General features: G+C 39.0%; 3 protein-coding genes across 20 annotated transcripts in view; all 3 read left to right on the top strand.

Moving 5' to 3' along the window:
- wnk3 (WNK lysine deficient protein kinase 3) overlaps positions 1-4,876 on the top strand; it is a 44,790-nt gene extending 39,914 nt beyond the window's left edge. For all 6 annotated transcript variants that reach the window (XM_085260779.1, XM_085260784.1, XM_085260783.1 and 3 more), the window contains 5 exons: positions 213-553; positions 687-922; positions 1,012-1,107; positions 1,199-1,362; positions 1,679-4,876. In XM_085260779.1, coding sequence (XP_085116905.1) covers positions 213-553; positions 687-922; positions 1,012-1,107; positions 1,199-1,362; positions 1,679-2,227 — 1,386 coding nt within the window. In that variant the 3' untranslated portion in view covers positions 2,228-4,876. The remainder of the gene's footprint in view (positions 1-212; positions 554-686; positions 923-1,011; positions 1,108-1,198; positions 1,363-1,678) is intronic.
- Positions 4,877-6,296: 1,420 nt separating this feature from the next.
- Positions 6,297-18,226, top strand: phf8 (PHD finger protein 8). Its single transcript, XM_085260786.1, has 22 exons — positions 6,297-6,605; positions 7,174-7,458; positions 7,597-7,682; positions 7,787-7,913; positions 9,988-10,148; positions 10,258-10,399; positions 10,503-10,689; positions 10,799-10,961; positions 11,502-11,589; positions 11,874-11,980; positions 12,087-12,178; positions 13,253-13,342; positions 13,450-13,731; positions 13,840-13,922; positions 14,013-14,182; positions 14,383-14,468; positions 14,756-14,877; positions 15,140-15,471; positions 15,556-15,651; positions 15,733-15,842; positions 15,927-16,287; positions 16,385-18,226. Exons 2-22 carry the CDS (start codon positions 7,361-7,363, stop codon positions 16,471-16,473), a joined length of 3,072 nt encoding a protein of 1,023 aa, XP_085116912.1. The 5' UTR covers positions 6,297-6,605; positions 7,174-7,360; the 3' UTR covers positions 16,474-18,226.
- A 362-nt stretch (positions 18,227-18,588) lies between these two features.
- Positions 18,589-22,744, top strand: part of huwe1 (HECT, UBA and WWE domain containing E3 ubiquitin protein ligase 1) — a 52,508-nt gene continuing 48,352 nt past the window's right edge. For 10 of the 13 annotated variants that reach the window (XM_085260828.1, XM_085260824.1, XM_085260827.1 and 7 more), the window contains exons 1-2: positions 18,589-18,640; positions 20,557-20,626. The gene's annotated coding sequence lies outside the window, so the exon portion shown is untranslated. The other 3 variants (XM_085260817.1, XM_085260820.1, XM_085260819.1) reach the window with 3 other exon arrangements.

The raw sequence follows: 22,744 nt of genomic DNA, 5'->3' as shown, positions 1-22,744 counted from the left end.
CTTGGCAGACGATATAGGTGATACTTCCCCCATAGCTTCCTGTAGTGTATTGCAGTTACAAAAACACATTTACTTGGTATTAGTATATGAAGCGTTGACAGTAAAATTTTGCATCAACTAATTTTTATAGTTGAGTCATGAATTATGCCGACAAAATATTGCAGCCCTGGTCTAAACAAGCAATGAAGATTTCTCACATTATTAATCACCAGGTGACTCCAGTGCCCCAGACCTCTCCTCCAAAGGATCGCCCGTCGGGCCATGGTGGTGGCACTCACAGAAAAGTTGGCCGTTTCTCTGTGACCCAGACTGAGACTAAGAAAGATGACAGGCAGACTGACAGCTCGCCAGTGTCTCCTGATTTGGTGAGGGAGAGGAGGAAATCTCGGGTAAAGGAAGGAGATAAAGAAGAAAGTAAGAGAACGCCATCAATGGCCCACGCTCCTCGAGGTCCTGGCCACAGCCACTCACCCCTTGGAAGCAGTGATGATGATGATGAGAGTGAGCTAGAGGATGAAGACCTGCGAAGAGAATTACACAAGCTCAGAGAAAAGTAAGTCAACAAGGGAAAGAAGTTTTATTATTGTACAAGACTTTTGCCTCTCCATTTATTGAATTTTCTTCTTTGTGTCTCCGTTTATTTTTGTTTCTTTCCCACAGTACATAACCGTTCTCTTTCTCTGTAGGCACATCAAAGAGGTGGTTTCCCTTCAGGCTCAGCAGAACAGAGAGCTCCAGGAGCTGTACAGACAGCTTCGTTCCCTCAAAGACCAAAGACAGAGTCTGCCTGCCTCCCTATCTCGTACCCCTCCTCTTCCTGCAGCGCCCCCTGCCCTCTCACCTCGCAGGCCCAGGCCAACCAAAACAAAGTTTCGGGCCAGGCCTCACTCTCACATAGACAACAATGGAGTTACACATGCTGGTGAGGCTTTTACTATTTCTTCCTCACTTTCTTGTTTTGTTTTTTTAGATTTGCTCTCTGCGAAACTGTGTCTTGTATGTCTCATCCAGGGATTCAGCAGTCAAGCAGCTTTTCAGGTAGTGAAAAGAATAGGCTGTCACTGTACTGCAAGCCAGAGCACCTTACTACGCTACCTGCTAAAAGAGGTACGGTTTGTCCTCGTAGTGCTAAAATCGGGTCAGCATACCATAATTAATGTCAGTTGGTGCCATGACGAGTCGCCTTGTTTTTCCACAGATCACAGTCCTCTAAGAAAAAGTACATTCACAGACGAGCTGCACAAACTTGTTGATAATTGGACAAAGGAGACAGTGAGCACCACCCCGCCTAAGCCTTCACTGAATCAAATTAAGCAGATTCAGCAGGTGCAGGAGTTGGGAGGCTGGAGCCAGGGAACTGAGGTAGGACTACACATGAAAAGTGTTGTTGGTATATCAGGCATGTCTTTCTTAATAATTAATTATTTGGATAAATAAACTTTATATATTTCAAATGCATTTTACTGAAAACTGTGGCTTATTGTTTATGAGAGGAAAAAAATCTTTTTTGAGTGTGATTTTGAATTACCAAACAATTCTTCATGGTTTTTGGTGATGATGATACAACTAAGTCAGAAAGCTTTAAGAGTTTTAGACAGTTCTTGAGCCAAAAGTACCAAAAGGTTTGTTTTGTTATTGTAGTCATAGTCTCTAAGTATTTACTGCTATATTTGTGCAGGTGGCTCCCCCAGGTTGGTTTCCAGTGGCACAGGCGCCCACAACCCCTGCCAGTTTGACTGTGGCACCCTCTTCCCATTACACGGGTGGAGGAAGCCTGTCCACCCTGCACTCTCCAGGACCTCCACCACAAACACACTTGGCTCAAGTCCCGCAGATGCAGCAAAGTTTACACCTTCATCAGTCTCTCCCCCTCCAGCAGATTAGCTATCCACAGTCCCAACTCTGCCAGCAGATACCACAGCCCCTGATGCAAACTCCCATGCAGTCTCAGTCTTTATCACAGACACCACCCATCGCCCAGCCTCAAAGCCAACCGCTGCTGCCTTCCCAAATGCCCACATCACCAGTGTCCACCGCTACATCTTTGCTGCCTGGTAGTGGTACCGCTGCACCCACAGATAGCGCTGCTGCTGCTGGTGGGGCATTTTGCTCCTGTTCCTCACCCTCTTCCACCTGTTCCTCATCGTGCTCTACTGCTGCTCTACCTACCAGTGCCAAAATTCACCAAACACCCCCCACCTCTACTCTTCCTCTGGGACAGAAATGAAACCAGGTGAAGTGTGAGGCCAATATGAAGGTCCAAGAGATGGACGTAAAGCAGATCCATTTAGAGTGTTAGTTCTGTGTACGTGTGCGAGAGTTGTGACTGCAATGACATATGGGTTCTAGTGTACTTGTGGATGTGATGGGAAATGAATGTGAAAGAAAGGTGATAGGTTGTAGCATGTACAGGCAGAGGGTAATGTGAAGCATGGCTGGGGTTTCTGAATCAGTATTGAGCTGTATAAAGTCTTTGATGTATGAGTGTGTGCATTTATGAGTGTGGGTGGATTATTTGAGTACATATCACTTCTGTCTTTGGACACAAAATAACATTAACGTTTTTGTTTGCAAACCAACTCAGCGGGACCTGAAATCTCCCTAAGCAGAGACGAGAAGGACAAAATATTTGACGGTGTTGACATTTTTCTTTGGATTTGTCAATGCTTACAGTGAAAGGACTATCAATTTTTAAAAGTGCAATTAGTAATGATCATCTAAATTGATCAGCACGTATTGTTTTCATTTGTCTTTAAGGCATAAAATATTTTTGTAGAAGCACAATGATTAATACCTGATGCATAGGGGATTTTGTTCATCATATTTTAAAACTGTAAGCCTACAGATCAAGTGTTTCAAAGGCAATCAGAAAAAAACCCCCAAACTGACAGCAGCATGTTTCAGAGGTCAGCACTTATCCGGCTATCCATTTAACTGCAGTGCAAACAAACACACTGTCGAGGTGTCGTGTACCTGTACAGCATGTGCTTGATTTTATATTGTTTTATGTTTGTAACAAAATTAATATGACCAGATGAATCCATAATATGATGGTAAATTCAAATCTGCCATCTCTGTTCAGTAAATATTTGGGTGCATTCAACCCAGGACTGCATGATTTTATGGCTGGCTTGACTTGCCTAGTGCAAACTGCTTGCACTCGCTGTATATTCATGAATCTCACAGTTACTGTTTGCAGCCCACTGAGGTAACGAGTCATATACATTTGCTTTCAATATGATATGATTTCACATTTGACATTTTCCTTTATTTCTGCTGCATATCATCTATACCAGTGCTGAAGAGGACGATTTAAAAGGAAAAGAAAAAACTGCCAAGTTATCATTAACTAAATTATAAAGGTATTCTCATATTGCCTTTTTCTAAAAATACTGCATTTTTGTGAGCGTGTGAGTTTATTTTTTTCTGTGTGACAAAGTGTTGTAATAGTCCTGGTATAGTGCATTAATTCATGCATCAAAGCAGCCTCTCAAATGTCACTGTAGTCAAGTGGAATTGTTTACGCTGCCTATGTTTTAGGCTTACTTTCTAAAAAAAGAAGAAGAAGAAGAAGAAGAAAAGGAAAACAACAGAAACAAAACAAGTGAGCGCTTCAGTCATACACCAGTTCTAAGTTTGATCAACACCAATGTGAGATCCTCACATGCTCATGTGTCAGCTTTGTTTGGCATTGTACAAATTCCTTGTTTCAATTGTGAGCAATTTAATTATTAAATATAGCCTGTTTGAATTCAACGATCAGAAGATGCAATGTGGGCCACTGTGCTTTATGCACACAACTAAAGGTTTACTCGAGTCAAACATCCTTCATTTCTTGATTTCTAAACTCATTTTGTAGTTGAAGACATTCAGAGTAATATATCATCAGCAGATATATTACTGTACACTCTGACAGCTTATCAGCCATACACACATTAGACCATCGATGGTTAGGTGTTAATACATTTTTTTGGTCTAATAAATAGCCAGTAGTCAAAGCGGTATTTCTGATTTATTAATAATAGATTGTGTGCCACAGAAAACATGTGATTTAACAGACAAAGACTGCTAAATGTAAATCAAAGGCATGAAACACGAGTGGTTAAGAGGAATAGTTCATGCCAAGTGGTATGGTTGTTCAGAAGCGGCATAATCTAGAATATAAATTTACAGTACTCAGTATGTGTTGCTTTTCAAGACTACCCACATTTTCACAGAGATGTACTGTAGTTCATTATTAGTGAAGGTGTGTGTGTTGTCATGTCTGATACTAACATGCATCTAACAAGCTACAGCTTAATGATTATGACTCATGAAGAGAAGCTGACTTTGTCCTTGAAGTGTTACCAAAATGTTATCGAAAAGACAAAGATTATTTTTGTATTTTGGAATGAGGTTGTACAAATTGTAAAATTGTGTTCCCCCCGCTACAAATCAGAGGTTATTTGAAACTAGAAAACTGGTTTTCATCCATGTTTACATGGGACTCCCTGTCTTGCTCTAACTCTGACAGGCGAAGCTCATTCCGGATCATATTCAGATCATTTTTGGTTATTTTGCCATCATATTTTAGTTTTGAACCACTGCAGCCCAGATGGTACATAAAGTAATGACACCTCACCTTCCCACTGAGCTTTAGGTCACATTAAATGAAATTAAAATAAAATTAATACAAATTAAACAGAAAATCTGGGGGCTCCCAAAATGACACGATTGAGAACCATGGTTAAAAAGTACATTTGGGCAGAAAAGAAAACTAAAGGAATAATGTATGTTGCGGGTGATTTAGCCTCTGTAAATTCTAACTAATTCATCTGTTGATTTTATTTATGTTTTGTAACTAATCAAAATAAATGATGTCAAACATCAAATGACACCAGTGTATAGGAGGTTTATTTGTACCGTAAGTTCACTGGGCACGTGGGATGTTCATATATATGCTATATATATGTGTTATTATGATGATAAAACACAATAATCATTTGTAAAACAAGTAAAACCTGGGCTACATTGCCAATCAAAAGTTTTTTTCTTTAATTTCATGACTATTTACATTGTAGATTCCCACTGAAGGCCTCAAAACTGAATGAACAGATATGGAATTATTTAGTAAACAAAAAAGTGTAAAAAGTCAAAACATGTTTTATATTTTAGATTCTTCAAAATAGCCACCCTTTCCTTTGATTACTGCACCCTCTTGACATTCTCTCACTTAGAGAAGCTCATTTAGAGAATGGTAAATGGTAAATGGCCTGTATTTGTATAGCGCTTTACTAGTCCCTAAGGACCCCAAATCGCTTTACATATCCAGTCATCCACCCATTCACACACTGGTGATGGCAAGCTACATTGTAGCCACAGCCACCCTGGGGCGCACTGACAGAGAAGGCCAAGGGTTTGCAGGGCTGTCAACAAAGCGAAGACTTGCTAATTTCAGGAATCTAAAATATAAAACATAATAGAATTATTTATCATTTTTTTGTGCTACATATCTCCCATATGTCTTGCTTCATGTATTTGATGTTTTCGTTATTTATCTAGAAAAAACATTAAATGAGAAGGTGTATCCAAACTGCTAGTCTGACTGGCAGTGTATATATATCTGTTAGTGCCAGACGTTTTTCTCCATTCTCCAGAGGAGCCTCACAGATCACAGCAGCTAACACCACTTGACCTTCGGTGCATTCCTGACCTGGAATCGCTGTTAATCATAATGCCAGGATGTGAGAAAGAGTGCCAGGGAATAAAAACATTTTTTATAAATAAATTTCATAAGTGACGAAGGGCCTTAGGCAAATTAAAAAGAGAAAAAGATAATTGAATTATAAAATATATGTACACTTGAATCACAATCCTGATCACACTCCACCAGTTGCACTCATAATGTGTGGTTTGCATTTCTTAACACAGGTTCAATAAAATGACAACGTGAAAAATAATGACGTAAATACAAACTTTTTAAATTATAAAATCAGGTTACTGAATGTTGGCAATAATTATTTATTTTACTTGAAAAGAAATATCCGTTTCAAATTATAGTTTGTATTCTGACTGACATAAAGTGTGAAGGGAAAAGAGATGAAAAAAATTACAATTAAACGTTATGAGGGTGTGCAGTTATTTGACAAATCGTATGTACTCGCATGCTGATAATTATGTAGTACATTTCTGTTTCTATGAGATGACGGAAAAAATACATGTTTGCAGCGTCTCCTGACGCATAGAACTGAATTTCCGCACCGTAACGTAGTTTCCTGAACGCAACTCAATTTTTGACTGTCTACAACTTTATTGTCCCCGCCACGGCAGACAACGACGAACAACGGTCTGACGTTACTATCTTTGAAATGGCGTCGATGCAGTTAAATACGATGTTATTTGTTGTTGTTTTGTTAGTTTAGGTCGCTTCGTGCTACAATTTTCTGGTCCATTGTGAATTTCTGGACCTGGCCTTTATATTTGGGCATTACAAAGTTGATAAGCAAAAATGTGGTGAAGCAAATTGGTAATAATTTACGTTGCATAATAAGGCCGCAGCTAACCCCGAGCTTGCGTAGGGATTACAACGGCTTTTCAATAGTTGGCCCAGCCGCAGCTACATTTTGGTGAGTTGCTATCGTGGAAAGAAAAATCCAAACGTCTTAACCAGCAACAACGTTTTCCTGGCTGAAATATACTAGCTGCATCAGATACATATAAGGGTTCATTCACGCTTCGTAGCTACTTTTGCTTAAGTTAACATCTTGGCAAATAATTTTCTTCTCTAACTACATCGCTTGCTAACGCGGCTAACGTTAGCGTTAGCCTACTTGCTGTATGTATAAGTGCGTTGATAAAGCTAGCAGCACAACATTCACTATGCATAGAGTGTTTACAAACGGAGCTAACGTTAGCGTTAACAGCTGTTGAGCAGAAGCGATCTTGAATTTTCGTCCGGGATGAGTCTGAGCTTATCTGCAAAGATTAGTATTTGACCAATATGCACCGATGCTCATTAATTCATGTACCACCGAAACAAAATGCTGATCATTCAAGTAAACGACTAAACTTATTCGTTATGACGGGAACAGGATTTATATGTTGCTCTAATCAGCTCTCTACTAGCGAGTGTGGGGTCATTATGGTGAGCTGCTAACAAGTTTTGTTTTTCTTTTTTTCCCTTTATTTTAACAGGTTTTCAAGTAAACCTCTGGACATGTGCATCAAGTAGAAGAATCAGAACGTGAAGTGACAGATTTCACCAGCCTTACCATTAATACATAAATAATAATTCCTTTTGTTGATTAATTAGTCTCTCCTCACTCGTTTCCATTAGATTTGAAAATACTTTACATAAATATCTTGCACAAACACACTGAACATGGCATCAGTGCCCGTGTATTGTCTGTGTCGTCTGCCATATGATGTGACACGCTTCATGATAGAGTGCGACATTTGTCAAGACTGGTTTCATGGAAGGTAGGATGTTTTCCTGCTTTGACCCACTTTATTAGATTTATGATGTGGTTACATCTGTTGTCTTCACTGTAAAATTTCTGTGTCTATATTGGGTAATGGAGCCATTCTTTGTTTTGATATAAGTATGCTTTTTTGTAGCTGTGTTGGAGTAGAGGAAGACAAAGCGGCTGAGATTGACCTGTACCACTGCCCCAACTGTCAGGTCACTCATGGGCCTTCTGTTAGTAAGTTATCATTTCTTAAGTAAAACTCTCAGGGTTGGTGTTATTATTAGTTGACTTTTTCATAGAAATGTACAGGTTGAAAACTGTTTTCTCCATTTTCTTAGTGCGCAAACGCCGGGGAGGCAATAAGCAAGTAGATGGAGGTGCCACTGGAGGAAGAGACCCAAGTAAGCCTGTTAAGACAGGGAGCGCACAGTTTGTTAGGGAGCTACGGAGCCGAACCTTCCCGAAGTAAGTCTCACCTGCCATCCTGCTAAAACAAAAGTTTGAAGAAAATCATGGTTTGTAGTGTGTTTTTCACATTGTAAGAACTTAATGTACTATTGCTGTTATAATACCTTGGCAACTAATTTCTTAGTCAACTAAACAAAGAAAAAAATGTTGCACATAGTACTCCAAACACACAAGAAGAAGAAAAACACTTAAACCAATGTTAAATATGATATGAAAACGTTACTTCAAAACATGTTCACGTTTTATTAAAATGTGACAAATTAACATTCGAAAAACAAATAAACAGCGACTGAAAAGTGTGATAGACTGTGCCATGCATAATGAATTCCCTGGCCATCCAATAGATGTAATCTCTCCAGCGTGTTCCAGGTCTACTCCGGGGCCTCCTCTCGGTAGGACATGGCCGGCCAGAACACCTTACCCTAGAGAAGCTCGCCTTAACTGGCTCCTTTCAATGTGGAGGAGGAGCAGCTCTACTCTTAGCCCCTCCCAAATGAACTCCTCACCTTATCGCTGAGGAAAAGCCTTTTCACACCTGTGAGAAAGCTCATTTTTGCAGCTTATTCTCACCTTTATATAACTAGAAATAATAGTGTTGACAAAAAAAATCAGGCAAAGATGAACAGTTTAATGACGATGCTCCATCGGGTGGCAGATGGCTGCATAACATTTAGGACACAACAATTTACCAGCATTTAAAATGTAAAACAATTAGATAGTAGGGCTGGGCCATATCATACTGTTCACGGTAATACCGGTATAATGTTGGGCAATAATAAAAAATGAAATATTGCGATAGAATATGGGTAAAATGCGCATGCGTAGTGCCTTTGTTTTCATACGCACATTGCGGAAAAAGCATGGCGGCGACAGAGAATGAGAAGGGCGAAAGCGGATCGTTGAATGAAACGGACGAACCAGAATTGGTTTGTAAAAATGCTGCAGCTTCAGTGGTGTGGAACTGGTTTGGCTTTCGTCCGTCAGATACACAACATAGAGCATGCTAGCAGGCCGTCGTCGTTACTGTGTTTTTTGGAAAATACGGCACACTTAAAATCAATCCTTTGATTTTTCTGAAAATCGACAGAGCCCCTTATAATCCCGTGTGCCTTATGTATGAATCCTGGTTGTGTTTACTGACCTCGAAACTATTTTATGTACACGGCGCTCGAAAATCTGTCAAATGTTGTAGTACGACTTTGCTAAGCTACAAACCCGCACCGCTTGATGGATTGTCGGTGCATTACAGCTATCGTAGGCAGGCGCCTTGCGGAGTGATACGTACTGTGCTTCAACATAATATTACCGTATTGTGTGTATATAACCTCTTTTTAAGTTTTGTGGATATTATACATGGTTATGCTGAGGATATGTCGGCCAGTTTCCACTGGAAATGCCTTTTGGTTAAACTGTCAGCGAGGAATTTGCACTGTTACAATTTTATATAAGTTTAATGCACATAAAAAACAGCTGCTTGTTTAAGTGAAAATACATTGATGTTTTTTTTTTTTTGCACTAATAAAGTTGTGGAGTTGTAAAGTATTTTGTCTTCTGTCAATGATATCGTCAGTTATATCGTTATGGCAAATTTTCAAATGTATATCGTGATTAATATTTTTGGTCATATCGCCCTGCTCTATTAGATAGATTATAGTGACAGTTAGTTGTCTGGTTGACTAGTTGATAACATCCCAAATACATTACTATTAAAGTTGATTGCATTACATTCTACTAGTCTTTATCTAACACTGGTCTTGAAACCGGTTGGTGAACCAGCAACACCGACTACTGACTGAATAAATATTATAATTTCAGGAATTTAGTGGTTGCTGGTTTTTGCAAGGACTTTAGGTTGCCAGCCAGTCGCTAGTCCTCTGTGTATGTGTGTGTGTTAGTAAGGGAGACTGGTGTTATAGTTATTACTGCTTACTCCATGTGTCACTATTTTAGTTAGCATCCTGGGTTTTTGATCTTTAATGTAATAACACTGTAAATCACTCTGTCCTATTATTGTTTTTGTTTTTTTTCTTGTGATCAGAGTGAAAACGTACTTTTTGTTTTTCTGTGACAGTGCGGATGAAATATTGCTAAAGCCTTCAGGGGCCCAACTTACAGTTGAGTTTCTGGAGGAGCATTCATTCAGTGTACCTGTCATGGTTCTGCGGCGGGATGGCCTGGGTATGACCCTACCTCCATCATCATTTGGCGTCAGTGATGTGGAGCACTACATTGGTAAAGTTACAGTTACAATTTAAATTATGGTTAGGTTGTGTTTTTGTAATCAGTAAATTCGTTTTTGTTTGCTTTGTTTTCTGAAACCTGTGCATTTTGTTAAATTCAGGTTCGGATAAACAGATTGATGTAATTGATGTTTCACGCCAGTGTGATCTGAAGATGCGTTTGGGCGACTTTGTTGAGCACTACAACAGCCCCAACAGAGACAGGGTCCTCAATGTCATCAGCCTGGAGTTCTCTGAGACCAGGTATGAAAAGACAGTCATTCTACTAAATATACGTTTAAGTAACACATTGTCGTTACTGGTGTGGAGTTTTGAAGACTAAATAAAAGTTTTGGATTTATCTTAGACTGTCAAACCTGGTGGAGACGCCTAAGATTGTGAGGAAACTTTCCTGGGTGGAAAACCTCTGGCCTGAAGAGTCTGTTTTCGAGCGTCCCAATGTGCAAAAGTACTGCCTAATGGGAGTGAAGGATAGCTACACAGACTTCCATATTGACTTTGGAGGCACCTCAGTATGGTACCATGTCCTCAGGGTAAGTGTTAATTGTTTCAAAGGTTTCTGTTCACATTCATTTTTTGTGTTTGTGTTTTAAACGAATAGTTTTGCATCTTTTTAAAGCTTCCCTTATTGTGCTTACTCAGGGTGAGAAAATCTTCTATTTAATTTCCCCCACCCCTGCCAACCTGGCACTTTTTGAGCGATGGAGTTCATCATCTAACCAGAATGAGATGTTCTTTGGGGACCAGGTTGACATGTGCTATAAGTGTTCTGTCAAACAGGGAAACACCTTGTTCATACCAACAGGTAAGCACTTGGGTAATTCTTTTTGTTAGAGCAGAGTTTTGTTTTGTCAGATATCTCAAACTAATTACATTAACTCAGCTACAATATGAACATCAGGCATTTCATCTGGTTTCTACATGGGCATACATGATGACAACACAAAAAAGCCGTAGAAAATAAGTAAAATAGAAACTGTCTATGTTTCTGTGGCGCAGTCTTGTTTCTACCAAGTATATTGCAACAATTCAGCTTATAGTTCAATATCCAAACAGAGGTCAAACAGCTTTTAAAAGTTACCAGTGAAGAAGAAGATGATTGGTGTGCATTCTTTCTCTTTGATTTAGATTATGAAAGCAATAACATGCCACAAAATGTTTTGTGAGCAGTAAAGATTACAATGGTGTTTACAACACTGTTTTTGTGTATGCACCTTAATGCCTAAGTTACATTTTTATATTTATACACAGTTGTGTAAAAGCCTTTTTTTAGAGAGACGAGCCAAAGCTGAGAAAAAATGATCTGCTTATAGTGTGGATTTTTATTTATTTATTTTTTAACCAGGGTGGATTCATGCTGTGCTCACTCCAGTGGACTGCCTGGCTTTTGGAGGAAACTTCTTGCATAGTCTCAACATTGACATGCAGTTGCGGTTAGTTTTTTGATAAACTTATGTATGTCAAGTATATTTAATTGAGCATAATTGTATTCCTTTTGACTGAAATGTTGAAATGTCAGTGTTTAGACATGGCGGACGAAGGAACTTGCACCCTTAATTGTTGTGGTTCCTCACTTCTTGTTCCTCAAGCCTGAAGTTCTGTATTTGGTTAAAATTACTATACTTGTGGGTTGTTGTTGTTGTTGGTTTTTCCTTGTCTGCAGAGATATTTTAACCTGGTGGCAATAAATAACTTTTTGTGATGTGGTATTGTTTAGGGCATATGAAATAGAGAAGAGACTAAGCACAGCAGACTTGTTCAAATTTCCCAACTTTGAGACTGTGTGCTGGTATGTAGGAAAGCACCTTCTCGATACTTTCAGAGGTAAGGGCTTTGGCTTTTATTATGTTTTTATTTGAACTACTTGGCTGGTCTGTGTTTGCTGTTAATAATTGTTGTATTGCTAACTTTGTGGTGTTTGGTCTGACAGGTTTGAGAGAAAATCGCAGGCATCCTGCCACTTACCTGGTTCATGGGGCGAAGGCCCTAAACAATGCCTTCCGCAGCTGGACCCGCAAAGAGGTAAAACCTTAAACATTTGCAATGTAATGTCCCATTTTAGTCCGGTTTTACTGATTCTCTTATTGCTTGGTTTATTTCCCTTCTAAAGTTGACTTTGAAATATGGGAAGTTTTTTTTTTTTTTTTTTAATTATTATTGTTTTGGCCCAGAGAATGCTACTGATTGGATCAGAAATACAGCTCTACAATTGTTTTAATACATTAACTTTAATGCAGTAAAATCTATAGTGTCATAAATGATTACATAAAAGTTACTGCATGGTATTTTTCTTGTTTAGAAGCAAAACATTAAATTGCAGCAATGCTGTTAAGAAAACTGCTAATTTGGGATGTGTTTTTATTTGCTCCCTAGCAAAGAGTTAAATGAGAAAATCAGCCACTTTCATGTCTGCCTCTGTCAGATGGCCGTAAACTGCTTATACCTCTGAAGCTTGTTTGTTTAATCAGTGTAGAAATGACGTCCTGTGGCTTCGCCACGGTGTTATGTCTGTTATGTCTGTTTGCCTACTGGTGGTGGTCAGAGGGCCCGGTGGCGCCTGTGTCCGGCAGCCTTGCCTCTGTCAGTGCGCCCCAGGGCAGCTGTGGCTACAATGTAGCTTGCTATTGCCAGTGTGTGAATGTGTGTGTGAATGGGTGGATGACTGAATGTAGTGTAAAGCGCTTTGGGGTCCTATGGACTAGAAAAGCGCTATACAAATGCAGGCCATTTGCCATTATGTCTTGGTTCTGAGCACTTGCCAGACAACCAGCAGAGACTCCAGGAAGTTACCGATCACTGACAGGAAATACTGCTGCATGACCAAAGTCATTACACTAATCTTACCCCTCGGCAGCCATCATGGCATTGCCCTCAGGCTCTGAGCCTGTAACTTTTCCTTGTAACATCATTTGTGTAACTGATGTAGTGACATTTCTACAGTAAAATGATATATGGCCATTTCCCCATTGTGACAGTTTGTAATGTGTGAAATAATGATAAGAATAATAATCATAGTAACATAAAAAGAGCATAGTATCACTTGTAGCTTTGGAAAATGTTGTAAGGAGATGATTGATGATTATCTCCTACACTCAGGCTTTAGCAGATCATGAAGTGGAGATTCCAGAAACCATCAATACTCAGGCGCTGGTGAAGGACCTGGCCAAGGAGATTCGTCTGGTAGAGGTAAATGAAATCACTGAAAGCTTCTACATTCTCCAAATGTTAATGTTTAAATGTTTTTCTTACTCTTTCTGTGTTTTAATGATTTTAAAAAATAATCTGTTTTTCAGGATATCTTTCAGCAAAACATTGGCCGCACTGGTCCTCAGTTTCCTGGTTCGCCACTCTCCAAAGCTCCCCTCACCACCTCTCAGAATTCAGGACGGCCCCCTGGAAAAAAGAAAGGGCCCAAGCCCAAGGAGATGACAGGGGGTGTTGGGCCCCCAGGAACCAAAAAGAAGAGTCAAAAGGGACTACTTAAAGCAGAAGCAGGAGAACTCGATCTGATTGAGATCCACACCAAACATACACTCAAGAAATTTCAACCTGGAAAGTCAAAACACAAGAACAAGGTATGATGTTTGCAGATGTTTGTGATGATAATGGGAATGCCTATCCAGCATTTTCAGTGAACAAGTTTCATTTTCATATATCCTTATAGTGATGATCTCTCTTTGCAGTTGGAGTTACCATTAGAGGAGTTTGAAGGGAAGATAAATAAAAGCAAGCTGAAACTTGTGTTGACCAATGGAAAAATTCAAGGGTAAGCTTTACAGCCATTTCAAGGGTTCCTGTTGGTTCTGTGATCTTACTACAGGTCGATGTGTTTACCTGCTGTTTTTTCTGGCTTCAGTAAGAAGGATGGCAGCAGTAATGGTGCAGGAAGTGCTAGAAACTACAAACATCTTGCGACGGAGGGATCCAGTCTGTCCGACTTGGAATCTGAGGATGAGTTGCAGATTGATGAGACCCCACCTCCACGACGGAAGACAGCTGGACTGAGTAAGAAGAAGAAGCTGAGTGGTAAGTGTATTATGCATTCTTGAATGAAATATATACATGTGTTTAATCTGTTCATTCATTTATTCATCTATTGCAAGTAAAATTTATCATACTTAAGTAAAGCTGTTTGAATGCTGGGACTAATAACAAAATGTGGTTTCTAATATAATTCAGTAGTAGTTTCAAAGCTGTAATTTAATAGTGTTAAAATGTACCTTCAGGTCTTCCTAGAAAGCTGCCCAGAGCCAAACCCTGCTCTGACCCTAATCGCATCAGAGAGCCCGGAGAAGTTGACTTTGACATTGAGGTGAGATTATTATTGAAACGGCCATCCTTTCAGGTCTTTGAGTTCCAATTCAAATGTGTTCTTTACTTAAAACAGTCAGAAAAGGTCAGTCCCAAAGATTTAAAGAAACTATTCCCTAACCCTAACCCTATTCACTACACTATAATTAATGTTTCATAAATCATAAATCGCTTATATTGATTTTGTTATCCCCTGCTGAGCAAACAAAAGCTTTATTTCATAAGACAAGCCATGGAGTGTTGACAAGAACTTGATGTTCAGTTTTTAAACAATTGATGTGGCTTCAGGAGGACTACACCACTGATGAAGAGGCACTGGCTGCTCATGGAGTGAAGGGTGGTGCAGGGGGCATTCTGGACTTACTGAAGGCTAGCAAGCAAGTGGCAGGCTTGGACTCTACAGCAATCGGGTAAGATTGCCTGGATCATCTGTGTGTTGGTACTTATAAATAATCATAATAAAATGGTACTGTGTGAAGCTGTGCAGCTGAAACACCCAGAAAACTTTGTATACCTTTGTCAAGAGTGGAGGCGGGTGAAAATGACTCATATTGTTGATGAAGTAATCTTGAAAACCTTTGTTTTACAAATTTGCAATGGGTTTGGGGTCCCACTTTGTGTAAGAGTTTTATATTGCGAGGTGATTAGTGATGGGCTGTGTACTTTTCTCAGTGAGGAAGCCCCAGCCTCTCCCAGCACTCGTGATGCCATTCAAGGGATGCTCTCCATGGCCAACCCCCCTTCGTCATCCTCCTCCTCATCCTCTTCATCTCCTTTGTCTATATCTGGAGGCCTGACAGAAGGATTAGGGGTCGTCAAGGAAAAGGGCGGCAAGGCTGTATGGGTGACAGGAGGGGTCAAAAAGACAGCAAATTCTGAGAAGAAACCTGTCATTCAGCGACCTGGAAAACGTCCAATTAAACGACCAGCCCGTCACCTTAGTGACGAGGAAAGTCCAGATGAACAGGAGACTCTGGGAACTTGTTTTAAAGATTCAGACTATGGTGAGCAGTACAACTTTGATTAATTTTCCTGATCAAGCCAAAATTTAATTATGATAATTTTTTTAAATTATTTATTTTTTTAAGTTTACCCATCCTTGGAATCTGATGAGGAGGATCACACCAACAAGACTAAGATGAAGCGGAAGAAAAACTGGGATGACACACCATGGAGTCCAAAAGGTAAACATAGCAGAAGGATCGATCAAATTTCTTTTTAGCTTTCTGATGTTTAGTCACTCAATAACTTCTTTTCATATACAGCCAGGGTGATGCCCACCCTTCCCAAACAGGATCGTCCAGCCAGGGAGGGAGCTAGAGTTGCCTCTGTAGAAACTGGCCTTGCTGCAGCTGCTGCCAAGCTGGCACAACAAGTGAGTGGGGGGGAACTAATAAAAAAAATCTTGTCTTCTAATATTCCTTGGAAAAGATGAAAAACTTTGTTGTTTGTGCAACAGGAGCAGCAAAAGCCTGCTAAAAGGAAGTACACGAAAAAGCAGCGTCCCCCTGCTCCTGTCATCACTCCACCTCCTGTTCAGACCGAGCCAGCCCCACCCTCTCCAACACCTGCCCCAGAGTCTGCAGCAGACGTCAGCCCAGACAGAAGAGTGGATTATTACTCTGCTAGTCTGTTGGACCATGAATATACAGCAGGACCAGGACCTTTTGGCTCAGGAGGACCTAGAGGCAGTGGAGCCATGGCTCCGGGTGTATTTCTTACATCAAGAAGACCTTCCCTGTCTCCACAAAATAGCAGCTCTCACTCCGGTGCATCCCCTGCAGGTTTATCCAGTCAGGGCACAACAGGAGTTGGTCAAGGTGAGCATAAACTTGAGTAAACTTTAGTTTTGACAGCATGATTTCATATTTTATAAAGTTTATTTGTTTTTAATGTTTCCCTTATACCTTGATTTAGGGAAACGTCCAAAGAAAGGACTTGCGACTGCAAAACAGAGACTTGGAAAAATCCTGAAAATTCACCGCAATGGCAAACTTCTCTTGTGAGAGGTGTTGGAAATGTGGCTGAAGACTTGAAGAATGAGAATGAAGAAAAGACCTGAAGTAGGTCTGAAGGAAAAAGAGACAGTAATCTATATTTTTTATTCCAGATAAATTTGTTTACTGTTTTTACTCGTTGCCGAACCTCACAAAAAAAATTCTTGCCCTACACCAGTTACTCTGCCCAGTTCTGCTCACCCTCATCTGCATAAAGGTATTTTCAGAAGCACATGTGTGGCTTTAAGTGAATCACTGTAATATGCTGGACAAGCACTTAACGTGGTAATTAACTGTTAATTACCACCTATTTGACGTCACATTTGAATTTCAGAATGTCAGGTGGATATTGATTTAACGTGGTAATTGACAAAGGCAAATGGTTTCTTTTGTTTAGGCCATTTTAGAGGTTGTATTTATGTTTGTACTATCATCATACATTTTTTTTTCTTTTTTTAAAGGGAAAGAAAACAGTTAATGTGATATTTGTATAGGCCCCTTTCCCATGCAGAAGATCCATTGGTGCAAATACTGACAGAGTTGTAGTATTATTTTTGTTTAGTTTCCTTTTTACCTAATTTTTATTACAATAGAGGTTGTACAAAACTCAAGTGTGTGCATATAATATGCGACATGTATTAATTCTTTTTGAGAAATTTGCCCCTGATGTTTGTATAGAAAATAGATCTCCATATATTGTAGCTCTACCTATGACAGCTGACGTGCTAGACTAATGCCAGGACTTACCACCATTATTCTATTTATTCTTTTCATATTTATTTAACAGGGCAGAACTTTTGCCATCTCTTATCCTGTTTTAATGTTGTATGTTTTTACAATCTCATCTTCTGGTCCCCACGTCAAGTATTTTCAACCACTTTATGCTTGTACAAAAACTGTAGCCATTGCTTTGTTGTCACTGTAAATACTTGTAATATTTGTAATTAATATAGCTGCTTAAATGCAGAACAATTTTAGACTTAAAAACAAACAAACAAAAAAAAAAAAGGTTCCTGCATGTTGCCGTAAATTGCGCCCCGGATGTTAGCAGGACTCTTGGGTCAGAAATAGAAATGTGTTTTTGTATCACAGAATGTACTAGTCCTAAAGTGTTGGCAGAGATGTAGATTTAACTTTGTGAAGGTGCAGGACATGAGTTGATATGTAAATATATGTTGTAATTTAAATTCTTTTATAGTTCAAAAACTTTCAGATCTTTCGTAACATGACTTGTACATTATACATTGCTGTATTTGGGAAATATCTGAAATAGTTCTTTTTTATATTTGTATGCAGTAACTCTCATGCTAAGTCCATGTTGTCTTGTTAGTGTTATTGGAAGCGTGCTGGAAAATGCCCTTGTTAAATTTCATCCATTTAGTTTTATATTAATTATTGTTGATTTTCACTCTTGTGTTGGTGTGAACTGTGCATTTTAAACATGATGTGTTTTAAATACGACCTGGAAATGATAAAATATACCTTGGGCAAAATTTCTTTTTTTCTTTGAGTTTATTTGATGATTGCTGAATCACCAAAAGCACTACCGGGTCTTCTGATTTCTCATGTCTGCTGGAGAACCAAGGTGTCAGTGCATTCATGAAGGTGTCATTTAGGAACGTTTTTGAATACACAAACAAGGAATGTTGTGTTGTATTAAAAACATCTACACTTAATGATTTTTTTCCAATAAAAGTACAGTTTCATTAATTGTAGAGATTAGCAACCTACTTGGGTATTTTTAATAAAGGGTGTAAACATATTTTCTCATGGTTTTTTTGATCTATGAATTACTGTACTATTATTATTTTAACATCTTAACATCCCACAGTTTAATTTTAGGGTTGAATACATTTGTTAATACAATGTCCAGTCTTTTTTCCACAAATGTCAGTAAGTTTGAATGCACTTTGATATTAAACTATATTTTTCAGAAAGCCTGGAGACTTTTGCTGTGTGCTTTCGTTTGCACATTTAATTAAAAAGTCGAGACTGGAAATGCCATTTACTTCCAATCTGAAATGCCTTAGCATTTGTTTTTGTTTTGTGTGTTTTTTTAATAGCAATTACAAGGGAGTGCCCTGTGTAAACGCAACAGCAGGTATTCTCGCGAGAACTAAACTGCCATACCACTCGTTAGTGCAAGATGGAGAAGCAAATGTAACACGCATTCGAGGTAGGCAGAAAGACTTATTCTAAAGTGTTGACACAGGGTTTAGCAAAGCGGTGATGGACGTCTATCGTCCGTAAATTGCTGATTGCTTCTCGTCACGGGATCCGAGCCACCAAAATAGTGTATTTTTAATGGTAATGTATGCGTCTTTTGCAGTGTAAACCGCCATTTTTAATTTAGCCGTGATCCCATGGATAGAGCATTGTGCGGACTCGGAGCCCTAACGGCTAGCCGATTAGCTCGCGCGAAACCCTCTAACACAGAAGCCGCACACTTAACACGCAGAGTCATGTTCACTGTGTGTGGGTATTTGCACCTCTGTGCAAGTAATTCAAAGCCAGTTTTCTCCCTCTGTTGCGGCTTGTTCTCTTGGCGGGAATGAAGACAACTTGAGTCAAAGTGTGTGTTGCAGATTGACTTTTCGTGATGTGCTAACGTTAGCCGTCAAAGCTGAATTAAAGCCGAAGTAGCAAATGTTAGCCAAAAGTGCTAGTAAACCTAGCTAACATCAGATGACTAGCTGTTAACTTTGTCTACGTTAGCGCCACTACTGACTGATCTTTAACTGCGTAGCAAGCTACTTAAACAACACTTAGAAACAATGGGATAGGAGCTGAATGAACACGCTTTCAACTTGGAGCTAACTCAGTTAACTTGGGAGTAATAATAGCCTTTACTTCACTTTGTGTTTCGGATGATGACTTCAACATTCCATAATGTCAGCAGCTATAAATGCTACAGGTTGGTTTTAGATTAAATGTGCGTTCATCGGTAGAATCAGCATGATTTCGTCAAAGAAAATATTGCACTCGGCTACATTTGCAAATTTTATTTATCCTTTATTTATAAATGTGATGCCGGTGAGTCTCACTGTCTCATTTACATATACAAGTCTTGAGATCAAGCGGTGAAACCACTTGGTGAAAACATACCGAGCTGCTGAAATGTGAATATTTGTTACCTGTCAGATTCCCTTCACCATCTCATCATACTCTTAATCGCTGTTAATTGTGATGGTATGACAAAGAAGTAGACCACTTCTCCGTCATTGGCTTAAATCTCCCCTGAGTGCCTCATGGGTTTTTGTATTCTTTATTATTGAATCAAACTATTGCCGGGATAATTCATTAATGCCAGGCCTCAGCTCGCTCATTAAAGGTGATCAGCTTATTAAAGTATAAAACAGTTTGAAAGTGGAGATGTGACAAGTTTTTCTGCAAATATTTTAATGTACTTTAAAATCTGGGTAATTAGGGTAATTCTGTTCAGTGATATGGAGGTTGTGATATTAAAGTACCATATGATTTAATGAGAGAGATTGCCGAAATGGAAATTGTTTTATGCGGACTACTACTCTCGCTCATGGATTTTTCATAAATAAAGTTCTGTTTGGTTGGCATAAATAAGGCATGCACATCAACAGCAAGTCTGTGCTGAACAGTGTAGTTTAATGGCAGACAAATAAGTTGAACTTGAGAAAATTTTAAACAGTAAGGATCTGTTGATTGTTGTCCATGTTTACAGAAAAAATAACTCCCATAGCAGTTATGCACACTGTCCAATTAGTAACAAGATATCAAAGAATTCAGTTTGTTTAAAAATAATGACTTAAGGAAGATACAGATAAGTTAGAAATGTCATTCACATGTGCAAAACCACATACATCCTGAAACCTGTGTCTAAAAGGAAACTGTTAAGGCCCCAAAGTTAGAAAACTGGAGGTACAGTGAAACAGAAATAAGTGTTTAACTATATTTAATTTTACAAAGTAGAAAATCTTTCAGTTTTAATGGAATTCTTCCTGAAACACTGACATGACGGACGTTTGGAGAAATAGAGATGGTGTTTCAAGTGTCCAAGCAGTTCCATTTTCTTTTCTTCATTCAAAACTAATTTCATTGTTTGTCATATGTTTTCAGATTGTGTAAAGAAACAGCGTAGTAAATCAAGGATGAGAAAGGTGGAACCACTGAACCAGATCAGATTCTGGTGAGTACTGCCTCCCCCCCTTTCTTTTTTCTGCTTTGACTGAACTGAGCTGGTAATGCACACTATACATGAAGAATATACCTGCAGGGATAAATTGATGTAACAACTTAATATCTGTATCAGTCGATTTTTGCATCGCCTATTGGCAAATAAGATGGTATTCAGAGATGGCAGTGGTTGATGTTTATCTGTTGTGTTAGAGGAGATTTCCACGGGCTAAATGCTTTGGTAGTTTGAAGGGCTGAACGACATAAAAACAGTTCAGTATTTTTAAAAAAAATAATGATTTCTTTGTCATCATATGGCACAAAAAGCACTAAATGTCAAAAACAAAACACCCCCTATAGCCATTGGCAGAGTTTTGGCACATTCTAGTTTGCAATAAGAAGAAGAGGAGCAAGGTATTTCTGACAGTAAACACTTTGGTGTATTTGAAATATTTTTCCACAACTCAAACTAGCAGAAGTTATTGAAATTCCTAAATAAGAAAATGTGACCTTCTTTTCTGGTTCCATGTGGTTATATCTGTCTAACCAGATGGTCTTGGTGAGATTTACTGTGATTTCTATTTTTCAGCCATTGTTCAGCTCTGAACAACTGGGCTCAGTGACAGTGTTTGTGCTGCTCATCATACCCAAATATTAATTTAGGGAAAAACCATAACCTCTCACAGGGTGTGTGGAGCTTTTGGAAAGTTTTTGGTTTTATGTCCGTGCTGTAATCAATATTGGCAGACATCCATATTTATAATTTAAAAAAAACCTGTAAATACTATTTTAAATAATCACCAATATACAACCAATGTCAGTAAAATATCCACTGATATTGCAATAAAATATTTAAAACAAAAACATCCCTTAAGATAATGCCTAGATATGGCAGGGGTTTAATTTAGTCCCCACTCATTTTGTGTAATTTGAATTTGCCTATCAATAAATAATGCATGAATAATTCAGATTAATTTGGTAAACAAATATAGTGCCAAAAGAAAACAATGCTTCCCTTTTCCCCCCCTTTCTTCTTCTTTTTTTTTAATGACACTGAATTTTGTTGAATTAGGCATATGGAGAAAACTACACTTAAATCATATAAGCTATAATGTAGCACTGAGTAACTGAGCAAGGTCGGTGTTCTAACATCAGTATGTTAGCTCTTAAAGGTTTGAATTAAGTACTTGCTTACTTCATCAGAGAAGTCTTACACACATAATGCAACAGTGAGTAATCTTAAAAAATATCAATGAACTAGACAATTAGCAACCTCTAAGCTTATTTAGCTGAAATAAAGTGTATACTCCTGACTTGTCCAGGTTTTGTAAACAGGCTTTTAAAAATTCTGATTTATTTATTTTGTAAATATTCATGGATCAAATACCTAAAGTTGTTTTGATGCAATGTGCTTGTGTTTTCTAAGTGTTCACGGTGGCTAGCACAATATTTTGATGCACATGTAAGTTCGTATGAATATGTCGGCGCTTACGCTGGTGTGCCTGGTATGCTTTCATGAAAATAACTTGAAGAACTGTGTCGACTTAATATGATAAGATGTTTTGGTGGTGCATCCCACAGAGGGCCCATTGCCCCGTTATAAATACGCACTGCATCGATACAGACAGCAGTGGCTTCTCATTCCCAGCCGTAGCGTTATTCACTTTTTGCACACTACCCACACTCATCATGACTGTGCCAAGAGCTAGTGCCTATGTGCTATGGAAACAGGCGGGGATACTGTAATACTCCGGACGGACGAACAAACTTCTTAATTGATTCGGTAGTCAATTTTCCCTTCTGCAAACTAAAAACAAAACTCGCAGTGTCACGTTAGACCAGTCCGACAATGATTCAGCGAGTTGTTCTGCGTTTCTGCTCACTGCTCAACTAACGGTAGCTAGGTCGCTAGCTAGCGCGTGCAACGACTGTAGCTTTAGAGCCAGGAACTCCGAGCCTAAGAAAAAAAAAAGTCACGTTAGTGTTTCCAGGTATTTTGCACACATTCCTCTCTTTGTCGCTAGTCACCGAGTTGTTTACAGATTCATCTTAACTGGAGTAGGGCCAGCACAGAACTAGGGAGTGCGGGCTCCTTTTTGCGGCCTGTGCAGCCCCGACCTAAATTAGTCAA

This window comes from Mchenga conophoros, linkage group LG20, assembly GCF_057382185.1.
Source record: "Mchenga conophoros isolate Kocher_MC1m ecotype Shallow Benthic linkage group LG20, M_conophoros_male_GT1.1, whole genome shotgun sequence".
NCBI lineage: Eukaryota > Metazoa > Chordata > Actinopteri > Cichliformes > Cichlidae > Mchenga > Mchenga conophoros.
The sequence above is the reverse complement of the archived record's forward strand: the minus strand, read 5'-3'. Positions and strand labels throughout refer to the sequence as shown.

Bases quoted from the DNA above. Each gene is read 5' to 3' on its own strand.
- phf8 (XM_085260786.1), top strand. From the start codon at position 7,361: ATGGCATCAGTGCCCGTGTATTGTCTGTGTCGTCTGCCATATGATGTG. The intron at 14,878-15,139 runs GTAAGATTGCCT...TACTTTTCTCAG, and splicing joins TTGGACTCTACAGCAATCGG to TGAGGAAGCCCCAGCCTCTC. The intron at 15,472-15,555 runs GTGAGCAGTACA...TATTTTTTTAAG, and splicing joins TTTTAAAGATTCAGACTATG to TTTACCCATCCTTGGAATCT.